The sequence below is a fragment of the Oxyura jamaicensis genome, chromosome 4 (genome assembly GCF_011077185.1).
Source record: "Oxyura jamaicensis isolate SHBP4307 breed ruddy duck chromosome 4, BPBGC_Ojam_1.0, whole genome shotgun sequence".
NCBI classification, from domain to species: domain Eukaryota; kingdom Metazoa; phylum Chordata; class Aves; order Anseriformes; family Anatidae; genus Oxyura; species Oxyura jamaicensis.
The window spans coordinates 72,460,502-72,477,331 of record NC_048896.1 but is presented as its reverse complement, the minus strand read 5'-3'; the positions used below and the strand labels follow the sequence as shown (position 1 = coordinate 72,477,331).

The window sequence follows — 16,830 nt, the reverse complement described above, 5'->3', positions numbered from 1 at the left end:
GTTACACTACTAAACTGTCCAGGTAAATGATAGTGTCCTAGAAGAGTTAAGCTAAATCTCAGGGAGAGCACAGTGGTGTTCTACTCCTGCTTAAATAATGGCAGTATTTTCAGACTCCTGCCACCTTTCAGACACTGTCTGTCCTGTATCAAAACTACTACAACATACTTGACTAGTTGCAGATGTTTTTTCTGTTTTAAGTACAGCAACATAATTGACTGTGATTCCTGATACAGAGACATCAGTAAAAGGTGCCTGTAGGCTTCTCAGTTCAGTGAGAAGCTGGATTATTTACAGATACCTAACTAAAGTAGTTTTATTTATAGAACAGTGAAAGCTAGTTCTGAATAAAGTGCAGTTATGCAAACACAACTTCAGTCCTTTGTGCTTCATCTGGTTGTTTATTAGGCTTGTGCTGTTTTCAAATATATTAAAAACAGAAAAAAAAAATCATACCTTGGGAAGATATGGTAAGAGCATAAAAATACAGTACCCCAGGAGGCTACTGATGCTACACTTACTGCTTCCTCATTTCTTTGGTTGTAGGAAGAAATTTATTACAGATTACTGTGTGTATATATAGCACTGAATTATTCCCGACAGTAGATTCTCTCATGTTTGTTTTAATGCCATTAATCATTGGATAGTAGCTACACAGATTACTTAATGTGGGGTAGAATTAGCGTGAGGTGTGCAAAGGACACAATGCAGTGGAGTTGGTGCGTGCGCTGTTGGAAATAAAATGAAATGTGAGTGGTATTCACTTGAAAATCTGCTTTACAGATTTAATGATCACTTACATGTATGGATAAAAATACATAAAATAATCATAATCGGTTTTATTTCCATCCTTAAAGTATGTCTAAGTAGTTTAGTTGTGTATTTCCCAGTATCGTCTTATTATTTAGTACTAAAGTTACGTAGTTAAGGATGGAAAAACAGTTTTTCAACTGTAATGATTAAGGGGGAAGAAATTGTCTTCTAATAAAACAATATATGGCTATGTTGATTTAAAAAAAAACAACACAACTTTTATAGATGAAAGTTGCTAAAATAGGAAACTCCTCTTGCTTTGTTGTGTACCACTTATGACAGATGACCCACTTTCTTGTCTTTGAGTTCCTGGCACTGGCTGAAAACGCTGCTCTGGTCCATTCGGTTATTTGCTGGCAAACTTGTTAGTGACAAAACTGGTGCCAAATAATATTTACATACCCTGTGTGACTCTTATTTTCTGATGATCAATAGCTTGCATAGAGTTGCAGTGTTTTATTTTTTCACACGTTCACCTGTTTTTTCAGCCCTTTTTTGATCACACATAGTAACTACCCTTATCCTTATTTTCCGGAGAAGCCCTGCAGTAAAATGCCAACCCTCCCTGAAAAACTGCAGAACTACTTGTGATGTGCAAAACCAGGCATATTTGCTAGTGATTAGAGAAATGCTTTGGTGTGCTGTACATAAATTCAGCAGATGTTAACACGGGTAGCTTGTGCATTGCTGCAATGAATGTAAAATGTCAGTAGCTGTGCTAAATACAGCTACTTAGCTCCTGATCAATGCAGTTGAGAGCAGTATCTGATTGTACTCATAAAATACCTGTAGTGCGTAATTTAATCTAAAGGCAAACACATGAAATTAAATACTTGCATAAGCTTTCTCTAGAAGAAATCCTAGCCTCTAAGTTTCATTTCAAAAATACGAGTACAATCAGTGTGAAACAGCATTGAAGATGTTACAGAAAGAATTACGGGTAGGAATCTGCCGTATCATCGTACTTTTTGGTTGGATTGCTGAGCTGACTTAACTTTCCCATTCTCCCCCTCTCTCTCTTTTGTGTAGTACAAACAAAATCCAGAAATGTTTAAACAGACAGCTCGACTTTGGGCACATGTGTATGCTGGAGCACCAGTTTCTAGTCCAGAATACACCAGAAAAATAGAAAACCTTTGTGCTATGGGCTTTGATAGGGTAAGTATCTATAACTTAAATGTTTTTCCACCTCCATCTTTTTTGAAATAATCTGCTTATAAATGATTAACTTTTTCTTATCAAGTGGTAAACATGTTCTGATGAATCTGCAAACTTCTCATTCTGTTTCTCAGCTGCAGGCTCATGCAGTGAAAATACTGTTTTGCTTTTTTTCTCATTGCAGAATGCAGTAATAGTGGCCTTGTCTTCAAAATCATGGGATGTAGAGACTGCAACAGAATTACTCCTGAGTAACTGAGCCATGTAGAGAGAGCTGCTTCGGTAGTCCAGCATGCCCCTTCTGGAGGAGCATCACCATCTGTTATTTTTAGGATTCTATATAGATTCTCTTTTAAAACTGGCACTCTTGCCTGATGATGCTATCTAGGCACTATTGGAGACTGAAAAACTGCTCTGTAAATAAAGCTAATTAAACGTCTGTGTAAATTTAAAAAGGGGAAATACTTTAATTTTTTTCTTACTAAATATTGTAAAAATTCTTTGAGCTCAGCTAAAATAATGGGGGAAAAACATGCCTACTTTAGTGTTTAGCAGTGTGACGAAGACTAGCAGGAACTTGCTTCAGGATTTTGATTTAGTAATTCAGAAAGCAACATTTTTGAGTGTTAGTCATCAAAATTGTTGGTGCCACTCATCACAGCTATCTTACTGTTTTTAACATGGATCCTATGTGCCTGTGGATTGACCTATATTTGCATGCTTGTACTTAATAGACGTATTAGGTAGGGTTGCTGAAGAGAGCACCATTTAAATACTCGAGTGTTCTTGTACCTATTTTCCTGAAAGACTTAAAAGATTTACCCAAAGTTCCAAATGGTGACCTACTCAGAACCTTTTTCTTCCTAGCTTATGAATTGGGAAACCTCAGTGTCCTCTCCCTTACATCATACGGCTAAAAACCCTCACCGGATTATTTTTCGTTACCTGTTGGTATTGTGTGCCATTTACAGTAGCCTAGGCTCCCCTTTAAAGAATATATTTTGAATTATCAGTGATGATTTCCATCCATCGTATTTTCTACACATCTCATAAAGGTTTATTATGCCTCAATATAGCACAAAAAGATGGAGCTGGTTTTCTTTACTTTTCTTGTCTTAAATGGATGTAAAATGTTCAGTATATCCTGAATAATATGATTTCACTGGATTTGAAAGAGGAAAAAGCTAATTCTCTAGCATACTGAGAATTTTTTTTTTCTTTTGAGTACTTGATATGATGCAATCAGCTGTTTTTGCAGCACTTTTCTAGCTTTATTTTGGGCTTCAATTTAAGGATTGCTTACCAGGTACTTTAAAATTCATCCTTGCTTGCATTTTTCTCTAGTTGACACATGGAGGCTGTGTTGGTGTTTTTTCTGTACATACTTCAAATGCACATAGAAGTAGAAGTGTGTTCTCAATTTAGCTTTCTTTTGCATTGATGTTTCTGATAAACGAGAACTGAACTCTTATCTTGGCTTGTACATACAGTCAGTCGTTTTATTCGTATTAAAATGACATTTCATCCTGAGTGCAAAAGCTTGAAAATTATTAGTTTTGCAACTTCAAACACTAGTACATCTATTTAAAGAGAGCGGTAATGTCTTTATGAATATGATGCTAACTCTTGAGAATATATCTGACAAGGAAGTTCAGAGAAATCCTGAGAATAGAGCGGGGGTTGTTGATCATAAAGTACTGTGCAAGTCATCTTTGCCGTGACTTTCTTCTCCTGAGCAGTAGGATTCATGGGGTCGGGGTGGGGAAATACGTCTGTTTGGGATTTTTCTGCAACTATGAAGTACAAGTTGAAGTAGTTTCACACTTGGTAGACAGTCTGTTTATAAATTGTACAAGAGGAAATCAGAAACATTGTATCTGTTAGATATCTGGAGCATAGTCATAGTGGAACAGAACCAGAAAATAGAGCTGTAGAGACCTAACTAGTTCAGGGATGTTCCCTGGGCTGCTCTGTCTGACGTGTCCAAGCTTAAAATATTTCAGGGCACAGGCAGTAAATACTTGTAACTCATATCAGTGCAATACTAAATACATCTGCTTAGTCTTTACAGCTTTTTAAGGTGTAGTCAGTGATTTTTTTCTTGAGTTAGTGTAAATCATTCTCGAAGATGCCAAAGGAAATTGTTTTGTCTTTCCTTATATTTATTTATATTTTTTTACAAAAAAAACCTGCTACTGTTCAGCTGGTTTGCTAGGTGAAAACCAGGGACGGTAGGAAACTATGGCAGATGCCACTTGCGTTAACCTCATGTTGCTGTCTTTTCTGTTGTACAGGCTAAGAACTTCTTGGTTACATCAACACTTTTTTTTTTTTTACCCTGGTGGTAATTATGAATTGCTGACTACTTTCCCTTGTTCTTCGCTGCTATTTATCAAAAAGAAAGAACTTGGAAATTGTTGTCAGAGGACATAAAACTTCACAGTTACGGGCTGCTGAATGTGTCTTGCTAAGACCGGTCTCCTCAGAACACCGCTGGGAGCGCGTGCCCAGTGATAACCAGAGCAGGCTTCCCAAACTGTGACTGAAGGGGTGAAGGAAGAGAGGGGAAGGGAGACGGGGAGAACAGAGGAAATGGTGATGAGGTGGTCAGGGCTGCCACCGAAACAATGCCCTGTTGTGTTTTATTTCTCATGAAGTTACCTCATTTTCGTCTCTACAGAAAAACGCTCACCTTCCCCTTTCCCATTATGTATAGATTGGACACTGCTTTTTGCCCTCCATCCATGTGCTTTATAGCAAAGATACCTTGATACTAGCACAGATGCTGGCAGAGGGAAGCTTCTCAAGACCCAAGCTGGGGAGGAAAGATGACCCAGCATTTGAGGAGACATCTGTGGTCTGAAGTTCCTATGAGTTTTGACATGTGAGTCCTTTATAAGGAATGTTTTTGTATTCTTGGTAATTATCAGAGTTGAATTTAGGGGTAACGTTGTACAAGGTTAGTCGGACTGCAGCTGGGGCTGAGCCCTAGGAAGTTTACTGTTAGTGTTCAGTTTATCATTGTGAGTTTGTACGTGTAAAATCCTAGTTCTGTTTTCTGTGAGCATCTCTACATTCAGGGCCCTGTGCGTTTGCGGGTGCGGCTGCTGCACGTTCTCCGCTTGCTTAAAACAGGAACGTGGAACACGGGGACAGTTGAGTTGCTTTCTAAGTACAAATAAATCCTGCGTTGTCTTCCGCCGTTGTTTAAGAAAACAGCTTGGAGCAGTGCTTTTGAAATCCAGATGGCCCAGTTTTTCTGAGCAAGGTGTTGGTACTGGAGCTTGCTGCTTGCCAGAGCATCAGGCTTCGCTGCCGAACGTTGTGATGTGCATCTAGCCAAGTGGCTTCTCTCTTGTTTTGTTGGAGGGGAACAAGCAACTCCTGTCACATCCAGTTCTTCAGACTCAAGTATATTTTTGCTTAGAGATAAAGAAATGTCTTTCCGTGTTGCCAAAAGCCTCAGTTTTCCTCTCACCCCCACTTGCTGAACTCACAACTTTCTCCCATAGCTTCTGTGAACAAGCTGTGTCCTCAGTGCCATGGGCTGGTACCTTTCAGAGACAAACAGTTAGCAACATATCCTTCCAGAAAGATGTGGTGCTTGGTGCTGCTCATTCTGCCTAGCCCAAACTTTCTATCTGAACAGAAAAGCTTCCCCCGCTTTCAAGTTTGTAGCAGCAGAATTTCATGCGAGTGAGCAGCTTTCTAACAAGGCTCATGTCAGCCTGCCAGAGCACATGGGGCCTTGACTCTAATTGGTTCAAGAGCATTTGTTTGAGGAATTAGGTACCAATGGTGTAGGAATACGTCCTTTTTTTAATTACCATTGTATTTAACTCTTCCCAGTAAATTAGCAATTGGAACCCTGACATAAGGAATATAGGCTTTTTGTGTGTGTGTGTCTGAAAAGAGGAATTAAATAGCCAGAAAGAAGCTTGCCTTGTAATGCCAAATCTGCGTTAGTTGGTGTGGGTAACAAACATTTAAACTATGCAAATCTAGGCTTAGCAGCTGTGAATCAGACTAGGCACTTCAGAGCATATGGATTGCTTGTTTAATGGGGGAAGAGGGAAGGGGAGGGGGAAAAGCAAACCCGAACCAGAGTTTCAAGCAAGAGTTCTTGTTTACTGCATCGGTCATACACTGTTAATGTGAAATGTTCCATTTTCAGAGCAAGGGGAAGCTTAGCTGTGTGCATGGCCCTTGTTTCCTTCCTAAATACCAACAAAAGCTAGCTTAGATTTGGAGGCTTGCCCAAAGGGGAAAATAAATAATTTAGCAGTGAAGGTTAGTTTTATTTAATGTCTGTTTATGAGCAGGCACAAGAAGATGAGAGGTCCCCTCCTGCTCTCTTTTGTTGGCTGTGGAAGCTGATCAGGAGCGTCTTGATGAGCGTAGCTGCTGGTTTGTGATCCAGCCATTTGCTGTGTAGGACTTGATGAGCACTTGGCTAAGAAAAAGCTCACGAGAACGTGTTTCATCATGCCATCTATTGCACCACAGAGCCAGAGCGTGGAAGCGAAGATGCTCATTGAGTGCCTAGGGCTCTTTCTGAGAAGACCACATAGGCGCTTTCACTGCTACTGTCCTCATTTCCCTGGCACAGCTTTCTCCTATGGCTAGGTAAAGGGGCAGCTGTTTCTTTCCTCTTGTTAGTCTGATTATTCCAATACCATCGGTAAAAACACGTAGCTTGCCCTTCCTGTTGGTGCTGTTAGTGTCATCAGCCGATTCATCCTTAGGCTCACAAGACCAACTGTCCTTAACCCATTTTGCTTCTTGCTCGGTCATTCCAGCTGCAGCACTCTGTAGTTAGCAACTCGAGTTTTCAGCTTTGTTCTCATTCGACAAACTCTTGCAAGTCATTTGCACTGTACTGTGATGTGATGTTCCTTCTCTGCTGTTACCTGCTTTGTAGGCATCAAAATAGCTAGCCGATTGCTTACGGTGCTGAGCCATTCATTGAAAATGTAAGTTGAGAGACTCAACAGCTGAGGAAATGTACTGTGAAAATGCTGTACTTGTCCATTTCTGGTTTCTGACAACTGCTGGTGCTCTGTTGTGGTGTCTGGCGGAGGCTGCCATCATAAGAATGCTGATGTCAACTGTTGAAGAACCCTGCTTTACACTTACCTTTTCCATCCAATATTCTGACTTTTCTTAAAAAAAAATATTTAAAAAATAATAAAAAAAATACAGAAAAATATATATATTGCAGGAGGTTGGTTCCTGAGCATCAGGCTTCCTGTAAAGGATGAGTGGGTGGGCTGGAATGCAGCATCAGTGTTTTTGTCTTGAAAATAAAAACTACACAAACACTTTTGTACACAAATGATTTTTTAAATAAACACACATTTTAAAAGATGTTGATTTTCACTGGGAATGCTTAACAATAAATGCATGTTTCCCTGAAAGCAGTTTTCATTTTATTTCTGGGACTTTGAAGTGTTCTGCTGTTACATGGTATACTGTCAATATAATGTCAATAACGAGAGGAAGGATGAGAGTTGTCCTAATGCATATTGAAAATTTTGAGGAAGAAATTGTGTAAATAGAAGGTGTGTGACGGAAGAGCGTGTTGTTTCACCTAAGCCAGTAGGAAATGTATTTACATAAAGAAATATATTCATACATGCATAGTGTCTCCTTTAAAAAAAAAAAAAGTCTAAGGCTGTGTCTGAAGAAACAAAATGTGTTGTTTTGGTTTTGCTACCACTCATGCTCATCTTGTCTTTGTACTTTCTATAAGCTCCAGCTGCTTCCTACAGGGGGAGGCGACAGCCTCCTGCCTGCTTGGGCAGCTGTAGGAGGATGGGGGGAGACAAATGTGCCTGTGCAGCGCTGTGGCACCAGTACCTGCCACCAGCGTTTTGGCGTGTTTCGGTCAGTGCTTGCAGCATGGAGCAAGGCATGTTGAAAGATGTCCTCTGCCTACCAAGAGCTCAGAGCAGCGAGCGGGCTGGGAGGCTCCTTGTCACACGAGTTTTGTTTCTGCTTCATCTCTGCAGGCTGGTGTTCGGCCCTGGGCAGGTTTTGCAGGCTCCTGGGGAGGCTGTACCAAACTTAGCATCACTGCACAGTGATGGCGTGAGAATCAGAGGGGGATCTTCTATTTACCATTGCCACAAGCTGTGCGATACCTCATTCATTCACGGGGAGAGGAAACGTGCTCTTCTTGGCTGGGAGCTTGGCTCTCTTAGCCTGTCTGGTACTTTAGAAAAAAAACAAAACCTATTCCCTCATTCTTGTAGTTAGAGACTGCTGTGCCATGAGTAACTGAGCTGCTGTGTACAGAAACCCTTGTGAAGTTGTCCTACGGCCTTGTAATTTCTTCCAGCACCCCAAAACTGGAAGCACATTTACAGTTGAACTGGATAAACAATATCTCGATGCCTCCTGTGTTTAATTTTGTATTTCAGTAGCTGTAATGCTGACAACTTTCAGCTCTCAGCCAGGTAACTTTGATAATGCCTATGCAGCAAATTCAGGATTTAAAATTGTTTTAAGGTCATGTCTGGGGTGGGAGCTGGAGCACCGTGTCTGGTATAATGTCAAATAAATTGCGTTGCTTCACTTAGTGGCTGCTTTGTGTTGAAATACATAAAGTTTGTAGGTGGGTTTGTCCCAGCCCAGAGGGAAATAAAGGGTAATCAGCTGGCATTGTGAGGAAAAAAGGAGCCTGGTGTTGCCAGCTGGGGAAAAGTGGCTAAAAACAGCCCAGTTCTTTTACGGAGGGGCAGAAGAAGGGAATGGAGATAGTAAGCACCTTGTTTTCCATGCCTGGCTCCCCAAATGCTGATGCTCATTGTGGGCAGGTTAAGAGAGAAGCTATTGCTGAAAATACATGAGGCAGTGAGTAGTTGACTCCTGCCCATCCTGTTGGAGAGGTTTGGGAGGCTCCTGCAGCCGCATGGTGTTACCTGGCTGCGGGGGCAGCCCTTGTGTGGCTCGAGGCAATGCAGCTGCCCACGGCTGTGCTGCAGGAGCAGGTGTGGGACTGGCTGCATGGCACCGTGCTGCTTACAGCCCCAAAAAGGAGCGCCAGTCGAGCTCTGGGATGAATTTTGGTTCAGTGAGCAGGCCTAGAACAGGCTGGGCCCATTTCACCCAGATGGTGTGAGAATTAACTGCACATAAACCTGTTTGTTAACAAAGAAATAGCACCAGAAATTGTACCATTGCTGTACCTTCAGCTTTCCCTGACTACAAGGCTGCAGAACAAGCCCCAGCCACAGAGCAGGACACGGCCACTCCTGGCGGCAGTGGTGGCCAAGAGGGCTTCAGATTGCTGCAAGGTGGTGCATGGGGAGTGGCTTACGTGTGTAGAAAGTGATTTAAGTGTGCTAAAGTTGTCAGTTTAAATGTGATGAAAAAAACTCACATTTATGGCTTTTGCCACTAAAGGGACAAAATCTGGGAAATGAAGCATGTATTAACTGTCCAGAGGCGCATTACCAACCGGATGGGGCGTGGGGGAGGGATGCTCGCTCTCTTTGCTGGGCGTGCACATTCCCTTTAGAGCAATCTCCCACAGTCACGTCCTTAACTGGTCAGAACCACATCAAAAATGCCAAGAGTGAAGTGTCTCTAGGCCATACGTGTCAGAAGGGAGAGCTATTTAGAAGTAGACGTGTATCAACAAAGCAAGCACCAAAAAGTCACCGAGTTGGATGATGCAGATGAGGAAAAAGCCAAAAGGTTCACAGGAACAAGCAAGGACAGCATTGTTCCTCGTATTGTTTGTTTGCCATTGTTCTCACCTGGGACTGGGCCTTACCTGTGACTAGTTGCAGGAGCTCATCACTGTTTGTGAATGCCCAAAGGGAGGGTGTAAAGAAGATGGAGCCAGGCTCTTCTCAGTGGTGCCCAGTGCCAGGACAAGAGGCAGTGGGCACAAACTGGAGCACAGGAGGTTCTCTGTGAGCACCAGGCAGCACTTCTGTGCAGGTGACAGAGCCCTGGCACAGGCTGCCCAGAGAGGCTGTGGGGGGTCTCCTTGGCGACCTTCAGAAGCTGCCTGGAAATGGCTCAGGGCACCCTGCTGTGGGTGTCCCTGCTGGAGCAGGGGCTGGAGCAGGTGCCTCCAGAGGGCCCTGCCGGCCTCACCAGCCTGTGGTCCTGTCCCAAACCTAGACTTTGCAGCTGTGTCACAGTTAGGTGTGCTATAGCAACTGTTAAGTTCACGTTCACACGGCCATGCTGACACTGCTTTCAACTGCTTTGCGATCACTGAATCTTTTCTGCAGCAAACTGCTGTGGTCTGGGCTGCTGCATAAATCATGGCTGCTATGTCTGTAGAAGCCTCTTTGAAACCACATCCAGCTGACAATGAAACAGTACATAATGGGAGAAATAAAGCAATAGAGTTAGAAATAAAACCGTGGGCTTTGCTGTGTGTGCATGCCAACATCGCTCATGGCCGGGGTACCAGTGACCCCCTTCCTGTAAGGGCAAAGTGGGGGCCCTGCGTGTGGCAGTTCCCTGAGAGTTGCTGTTTTACACCTATTCATTAGTCAGTGATGTGTTTTAAGGCTATTTTCTGTAGGCAAATTGCTTCTTTCCCTCCACTTCCAGCTGGGCACGTGTGTGACAGTGACCATGCACAAGTGCCAGGTCCCACAGCCCTGGGTGCTCCTGAGGAGGGGACGGATGGACTGATGGACAGACAGACGGTACCACCAGGCGGTGGGGCAGGGGGATGGCCTGAATGCTGAGTCAAATGAAATGCTGGTATAAGCATAGGCACCTGCTTGAGGTCGAGTCTAAACCATCCTCAGGGACAGTGCTGTGAGGCAGGAGAAGCCATCCTCCCTCTGCCCCCCAGCAGCAGGGGATGGCCTCAGCGTGTAGTGCGGGACAGAGGGGGCAAGAAGAGGAGTGGTCTTTTGGAGGGAGCAAGTATTACCAGGGCTTCTAAGGATGAAGAGCAACCACCTAATGACCAGATGAGAACAAAATGGCAGGTTCAGCCTGGTAAATGTAGTAGGCCCTTCTAGTACTCTGGGGCCTCTCCAGGCTCCACCTGTGAAGCAGGTGGGCTCGTCTGGGGCCCAGGTCTTATTTGTCTCTTCTGAGCACATAAACTCCATGGAGAGAAAGCACCACTTAAAATAACCTGAGAAGGAACTTAAGTCACTTGTAATAGACCTGGAGAGGGGCAGGGGCAGCCGGGACCTGTCCCTGACCCTGAGGTCCCTCCCAGCCCTCTGCTCTCAGCCCCTGCCCTCACAGAAGGGGCAGTGGCAGCTCCACACATGGCTCAGCCACTCGCACAAAATCCTTGCAGGCTGTGCCTACCTGCTGCCACCGGCCTGAACCCTAGTAAAATAAATATAATTTTCATACATATATATGAAAACAGAGCTACCTCCATTACCCTGCTTAGAAGGGTTTTGGTAACATCTGCTGTGTCAGTGCATCCAAAGGGTCATTGGCTGGAGGTTGTAGGAGATTACACAAAAGAAGTCCCTGACTTATGGCCGCAGTGGCACATTGGATTTGAGCACCAGTGAACTGATGGGCTTTGTGTTCTGAGCAAGGGTTGTGGGAGAAAAAAACAAAACCAGTGACAACACAAAACAGGAGCAGCAGGAAGAAAAAATCAGTGGGAAAAGAGCTGCTCAGTGGGAAAAGAGCTGCTCAGAGGTGAAGCTGTTGGCACAACTTTGTGTGTTGAATACTAGGAGAACAGCAAGTAACACTGTATGTAAGAATTGTTGTCACAGTAAAAAGCCCAGTACTTAAATTCACAGGCTGGTGAGACTGGTAGGGCCCTCTGGAGGCCCCTGCTCCAGCAGGGACACCCACAGCAGGGTGCCCAGCACCACGTCCAGGCAGCTTCTAGAGATCTTTGAGCAGGAGATCCCACAGCCTCTCTAGGCAACCCATGCCAATCTGTCATCGGCACAATGAAAATGATTTTTTAAATATTTTTAAACAATTAAATGAAATTTCTTGTATTTCAGTGGGTGCTGATTTCCTCTTGTGTGTTCACCAAGAAGAGCCCGGCACCACTTCTTTACCTTCTCCTACCAAGTGCTTAGCAGATGGACTAGGCCCTGTGGCCAGGAAGCTTCCCTACAGCACTGGGAGGTTTGGCCATCCAGTGCCTGGCAGGTCCTGAGGGGGCTGCATGGGGCCAGTAGCCGGGGAGACATCAAGGTGACGTACAGCTGACCAGCACAGAGGGGTATCCTCTGGGAAACAACTCCCTACTTGAAGAAGGGAGAAAATAACAGAAGCAACCTGTGCTGAAATAGGGAGGAAACCTACTCTGAAGAGTCCTTGTGGGAAAAGCACAGTTTAAAATCCTGTTACCTCAATCCTGTCCTGGTGCACGGGCAAGGGGAAGGCTGAGCCCGGGGAGCACAGTAGCAGGTGGTGCCACCACAGCCCGCACTGACCTGTCTGGCAACACAGCCCAAATTGAGCATGGTCATACCTCCCCTGGGCTTTGGGGGAGGGATGCTGCCTTTTTTTTTGGCTTCGGCAACTGAATGCAGTATGGTTCCTGTCAGAGAAATCTTCTGTCCAGCTTCTGTTGTGGGCCTTGCAGCGTTCTTGAGCCATTTGAAAGATAAATGGGGTTTTATGGAGGAGATTGCTTCTGTTTTACTTGCCTAGCTGCCTGAAGGCTGCAGAAACCTCCAAAGCAATGAAGTCATCCCTGATCTTTCCAAAGACCAGCCAGCACCGATCTACTTGAGCTGGGATAGTTTTGTACTCCTAAATGATGGCAAGGAACAAGTGTGGCTCTGTCACAACCTGGAGGAACACATCCAGGCCTACCCGGCATTTCCAGTCTATCTCACACAAACACCACCTCACCTCTGGTTTCTGGAAAACCACCACAGAAATCAAAAGTGAATGCTGTCGTACCGAGAGCAAACGTCACCATTAGCCTAGGATAACTCATAATGGTCTTAAAAGCAGGGACTCCAAACCTTAACTCAGAGCAGGGATATTAAGTTAAGCACACCTCTCCAACATCCAGCTGAGCACATGCTCACACTGGTGTGAGAAATTGAACTTTTAGGCAAAAAAGCGTGTTTGGATCCAAACTGACTGAAAGCTGTACTGCAGTTTACAAGTTACTAAAGATGTTAGATTTTCAGAGGTGCACAGGAAGATCATCTTTTTAAGTGACAGAAGCCCCACAGAATTTGGTCTTAATAGTGCTACTTGTAGGAGAAGGGAATGCCTGAAAGACCTGGATTACATGTTTTCTATGGAGAGCACTTTTATTACTTATACAGTAATACATAATCTGGAGCATCTCACACTGCCAACCCTTCTGGGTGGATTGAGGCCTTGCCCAGTGCTTTGGGTGCCTGTGGTGCAAGGTGAGATGGAGCCATCACTGCAGCTTGCAGGCACAGCACAGCGGGATCAGGTCCAGGCCCGCATGTCACAGGCCCCCAAAATCTCAAGTTCATAGGCTTGTCTAAATCCATCTTAAACCAACTTCTCTTTTAGGAGGTTCTTCCAAATATCGTTTGGTTAGATGGTTAGAAACCATCTCCTGATTTCTACTCTACCCATGTCACATTTCTGCAGTCTTTTACTGCTCTGTGTCACCAACCCCAGCCAGCCCTGTGAACCCCAGCCTTTAACTTTAACACCGCTTGTGGGTCTGACTGAAATCACACTCGAGTCTGGAAAGGCTTTCAGTAACAAAGCAGAGATCTGCTGAAGTACAAGAATCAGCTTTATGCAGCAGCTGTGCGTAAGTGTACCAGAGAGAAACCTTCCCCAGCCAGACAGGGTGGGAAAATGGTGAAATCAGCTTCCCTGGAGGTGACAGCGTTACCCCAAAACATCCCAGCTTTCCTTAGGGAAGGGTGCCAGGCTGCGAGCCAGCTGCCTGGCAAGACAACACCTGCACAGCTACGCCGCACCAAGGAAAGAAATCAGATTGTTACCGATGAAATTGTCTGAAAGAGCAGACAGCGATACCTACCTGCTGTGGAGCACTCAGACCCACCACCAAAGCAACTCGGCTCATGTCTGGGACTGCCATGATCACAGGCCAGCTTTCGCTTCACAAACTTTGGTGCATCGGGGTCAGCAAACATCAGTCTTGGCTTCCTGAGCAATAAGAGAAGAATTAAATGCTTGAACTTAAGGAGCAAAACGTGTCTTTCTTGTTCTGGAGCCTGCCTGCCTTGCAGCATTATGAACACACAGCTGGGTTCTTGTGGCTATTGAAATAACAGTCTTGTTGTGGGTGGAGGACGCGCAGGGTATGCAAAGTTGTGTGGTCATGCTTCGTACTGCAGCTGCCTTGCTGTTGAGACTGCCCTGCCGCCAGCATGACTTCTCAGAGAGCTACAGACCAGCCCAGATAACCTCTGTGCTCCCACCAAAGAACAGATGTGTCTCCTGATGGCCGTCCCTCCTCACCAAGGACAAGACTGCGCTGTCTGGGGTGCCCATGGATGTCTCAGCTCTGCTGGCCATGGATCGAGCTGTGCAGTGATAAATCCACCAGGTTGAAAGTGGAGTGGCTTCCTGTCAAAGCTAGCGGGGTCACAGCAGGTCCTGACTCTACCTCCTGTCGGCTGACAGCACCTAGCCTCTGTGCAGCTGAGTGGTTCAGAAGTTTGTCGTGTCCTATGCCAAGCAGAAATGGAGAGAGGACACACTGCTGCAGGTGAGCAGGACCTTTCCATCAGGTCAAGCAGGAAGGCTTCTCCCAGAGCAATACTAAAATGACTGTACGCTGCCTGGCGCAGGCAGCAGCTCCCTTGGTTATGTAGCTTAAGTACAGTTTGCATCAAACACCCGTGAGCAACACAACAGCTCTGAGGAACACAGCCACACTGTCTTCAGGCAAATGTGACTCCAGAGTTCAGGTGTAGCTGCTTCTCCCAGTTAATGGGGTGAGTGTGCCTGCTGCTTTGGCTTTTGTGACCTGAGTGAAGGAGGTTATTTGAACTGGAACAGCTGGCCTCTTGCTGGGGTCCCACTGGATCAGTTATTTCTTTACAAGCAGCTACAGTTGCCTAAAACTTCACCATTTACTTCAGAACTGTATAAAATAAGGGACTCAGAGAAGAGTGGGAGATGTTTCTAGGTATTTAAAGTCAGATTTGTCAAAGCAGGCACTTTGTGGGTTCAAACGCTGACTTGGTGCTGGAACACAACTGATGGGAACTGTGCAACTGGCCATCTTCAGTCTGAAACAGAAGATGCTCTGTAGTCAGATTAAAGCAAGAAATGGTGTAACTCACCCCCTTTGTCTCTCGTGGTAACAGATACAGGAATAAGAAATTTTGCTCTTGAACAAAAGCCTTTGCTCCATCACAAGGAATTTGTATCAGTGGGAAAGTAAGCACAGTACTGTAAAACCAGCTCTGAAAGAGATGCTAATGCAAATTCCAGAATGGCTTTGGCTGAAATAAAGTCGTACCATGCTTGAAACATGAGAGGCAGATGTCTGGGTGTGTGACTTAAGCAGAAAGGACAGCATAAGGTTGTAAATTTGAGCGTTTTTGCCAGGCTTTTAGTGCTGTACCCACGGATCCACTCGCCTGACCCAGGCTGTGCAGCAGGGGAGGGGAGGCTGTTGTCTCTGCTTCTGTAGTAGGACTTACAAGTTCTCCTGCAGAAGTCCGATCTTGTTTGCTTCCTTCCAGGAACCAAGACAAATGAATCTAGGGAATGCCAGGCTTTAAAACTCTTCAGAAAATGGAAGCTGTTATTAGTCTTTGTAGTTTCAGAATATTTTCCTCCAAGACAACATTCTTTTGGTTTGAACTTCCCTCTTATCCCTTGAATATCCCAGGCAGCAGGGCAGGATGATTGTCAGAAACCTGAGGAGGAGAAGGCTTCCAGGGACGTACCAGGTGCTGCTGTACCGAACAACTTTTTAAGTTGCTGTGTGACACCTTGCTGTTGGCTATGCATACCCGCTGCTGCACTGTGACACAATTCCTCTGGCTGAGACCAGCTGGTCTGTGAACAGTTTTGGTTATCAGCTGTGCACGCCTGGCTGGCGAGCAGGCTTTAGAGTCCGACGGCTTTCAGCTATTTCCTTGAGCGTTGATTTGCGACTTGATTTCTGCACACAAACAAACCTATTACTGCTGATAATGTAACCACGGGGCACACGTGCAGGTGAACTAGGATCATCACGCTCAATTTCTCAAAGCAGCAAGTGTCCTGTGCATTGCAAACGTTTGGTGATCCCAAATCTTGCTGGATCTTTAGATGAGACAGTTCTGCTACGAGAGCCCCATCAGTTAACACAAGACTCCACAGGCAGTCTGACGTTGAGCTTGGCCCGATGATGCGCGCTACGCATCTATTGGCTGAAGTACATTTCAGATTAGGACTTTTGTTGTTATATAGCAGTTCTAAAGCCTTGACACAACACATGCTGAAGAGATTCATAATGCATATTACTCTTCCTGTGTAAGAAATACACCAGGTTGCTCTAGAAATATTACTGTCTATACCAAATGCTCAGATTCGGTTCTGTTGAGTGGTACAGGGTTAATTTGCTCCATTTACAGAGGATGGTCCCAGAGCAGCCTTACTCTCGTTGTTACAAGAGCCGGACCGTCTAGGAATCAGAGGAAACAAAGCAACAGATATAGATGTATGTCCACTAAGAAACAAAGCCACACTTTTATGAAGATGGGAACTTAAAGATGATAACTTAGCTCTGGCTATGGAACTGAACGTGAAACCTCAACACCTCAGTCCTGCCCTGGATAAAAGCCATAAGCACTACATTTGAATCGGGCTTCCTTTTATTCTTTATTACACATTAGAAGTAAAAAACCCCTGAGCATCAGCGCTCTTATTACAATGAGACAATCTCAAAAAAAAAGCTCATGTCTGATCAACTAC

General features: G+C 44.7%; 1 protein-coding gene across 3 annotated transcripts in view; it reads left to right on the top strand.

Annotated features, from left to right (window-relative positions):
• UBE2K (ubiquitin conjugating enzyme E2 K) overlaps positions 1 to 3,509 on the top strand; it is a 38,106-nt gene extending 34,597 nt beyond the window's left edge. For 2 of the 3 annotated variants that reach the window (XM_035326246.1, XM_035326247.1), the window contains 2 exons: positions 1,843 to 1,971; positions 2,156 to 3,509. In XM_035326246.1, the coding sequence (XP_035182137.1) occupies positions 1,843 to 1,971; positions 2,156 to 2,230 (204 nt within the window). In that variant the 3' untranslated portion in view covers positions 2,231 to 3,509. The remainder of the gene's footprint in view (positions 1 to 1,842; positions 1,972 to 2,155) is intronic. The other variant, XM_035326245.1, reaches the window with a different exon arrangement.
• Positions 3,510 to 16,830: the final 13,321 nt, after the last annotated feature.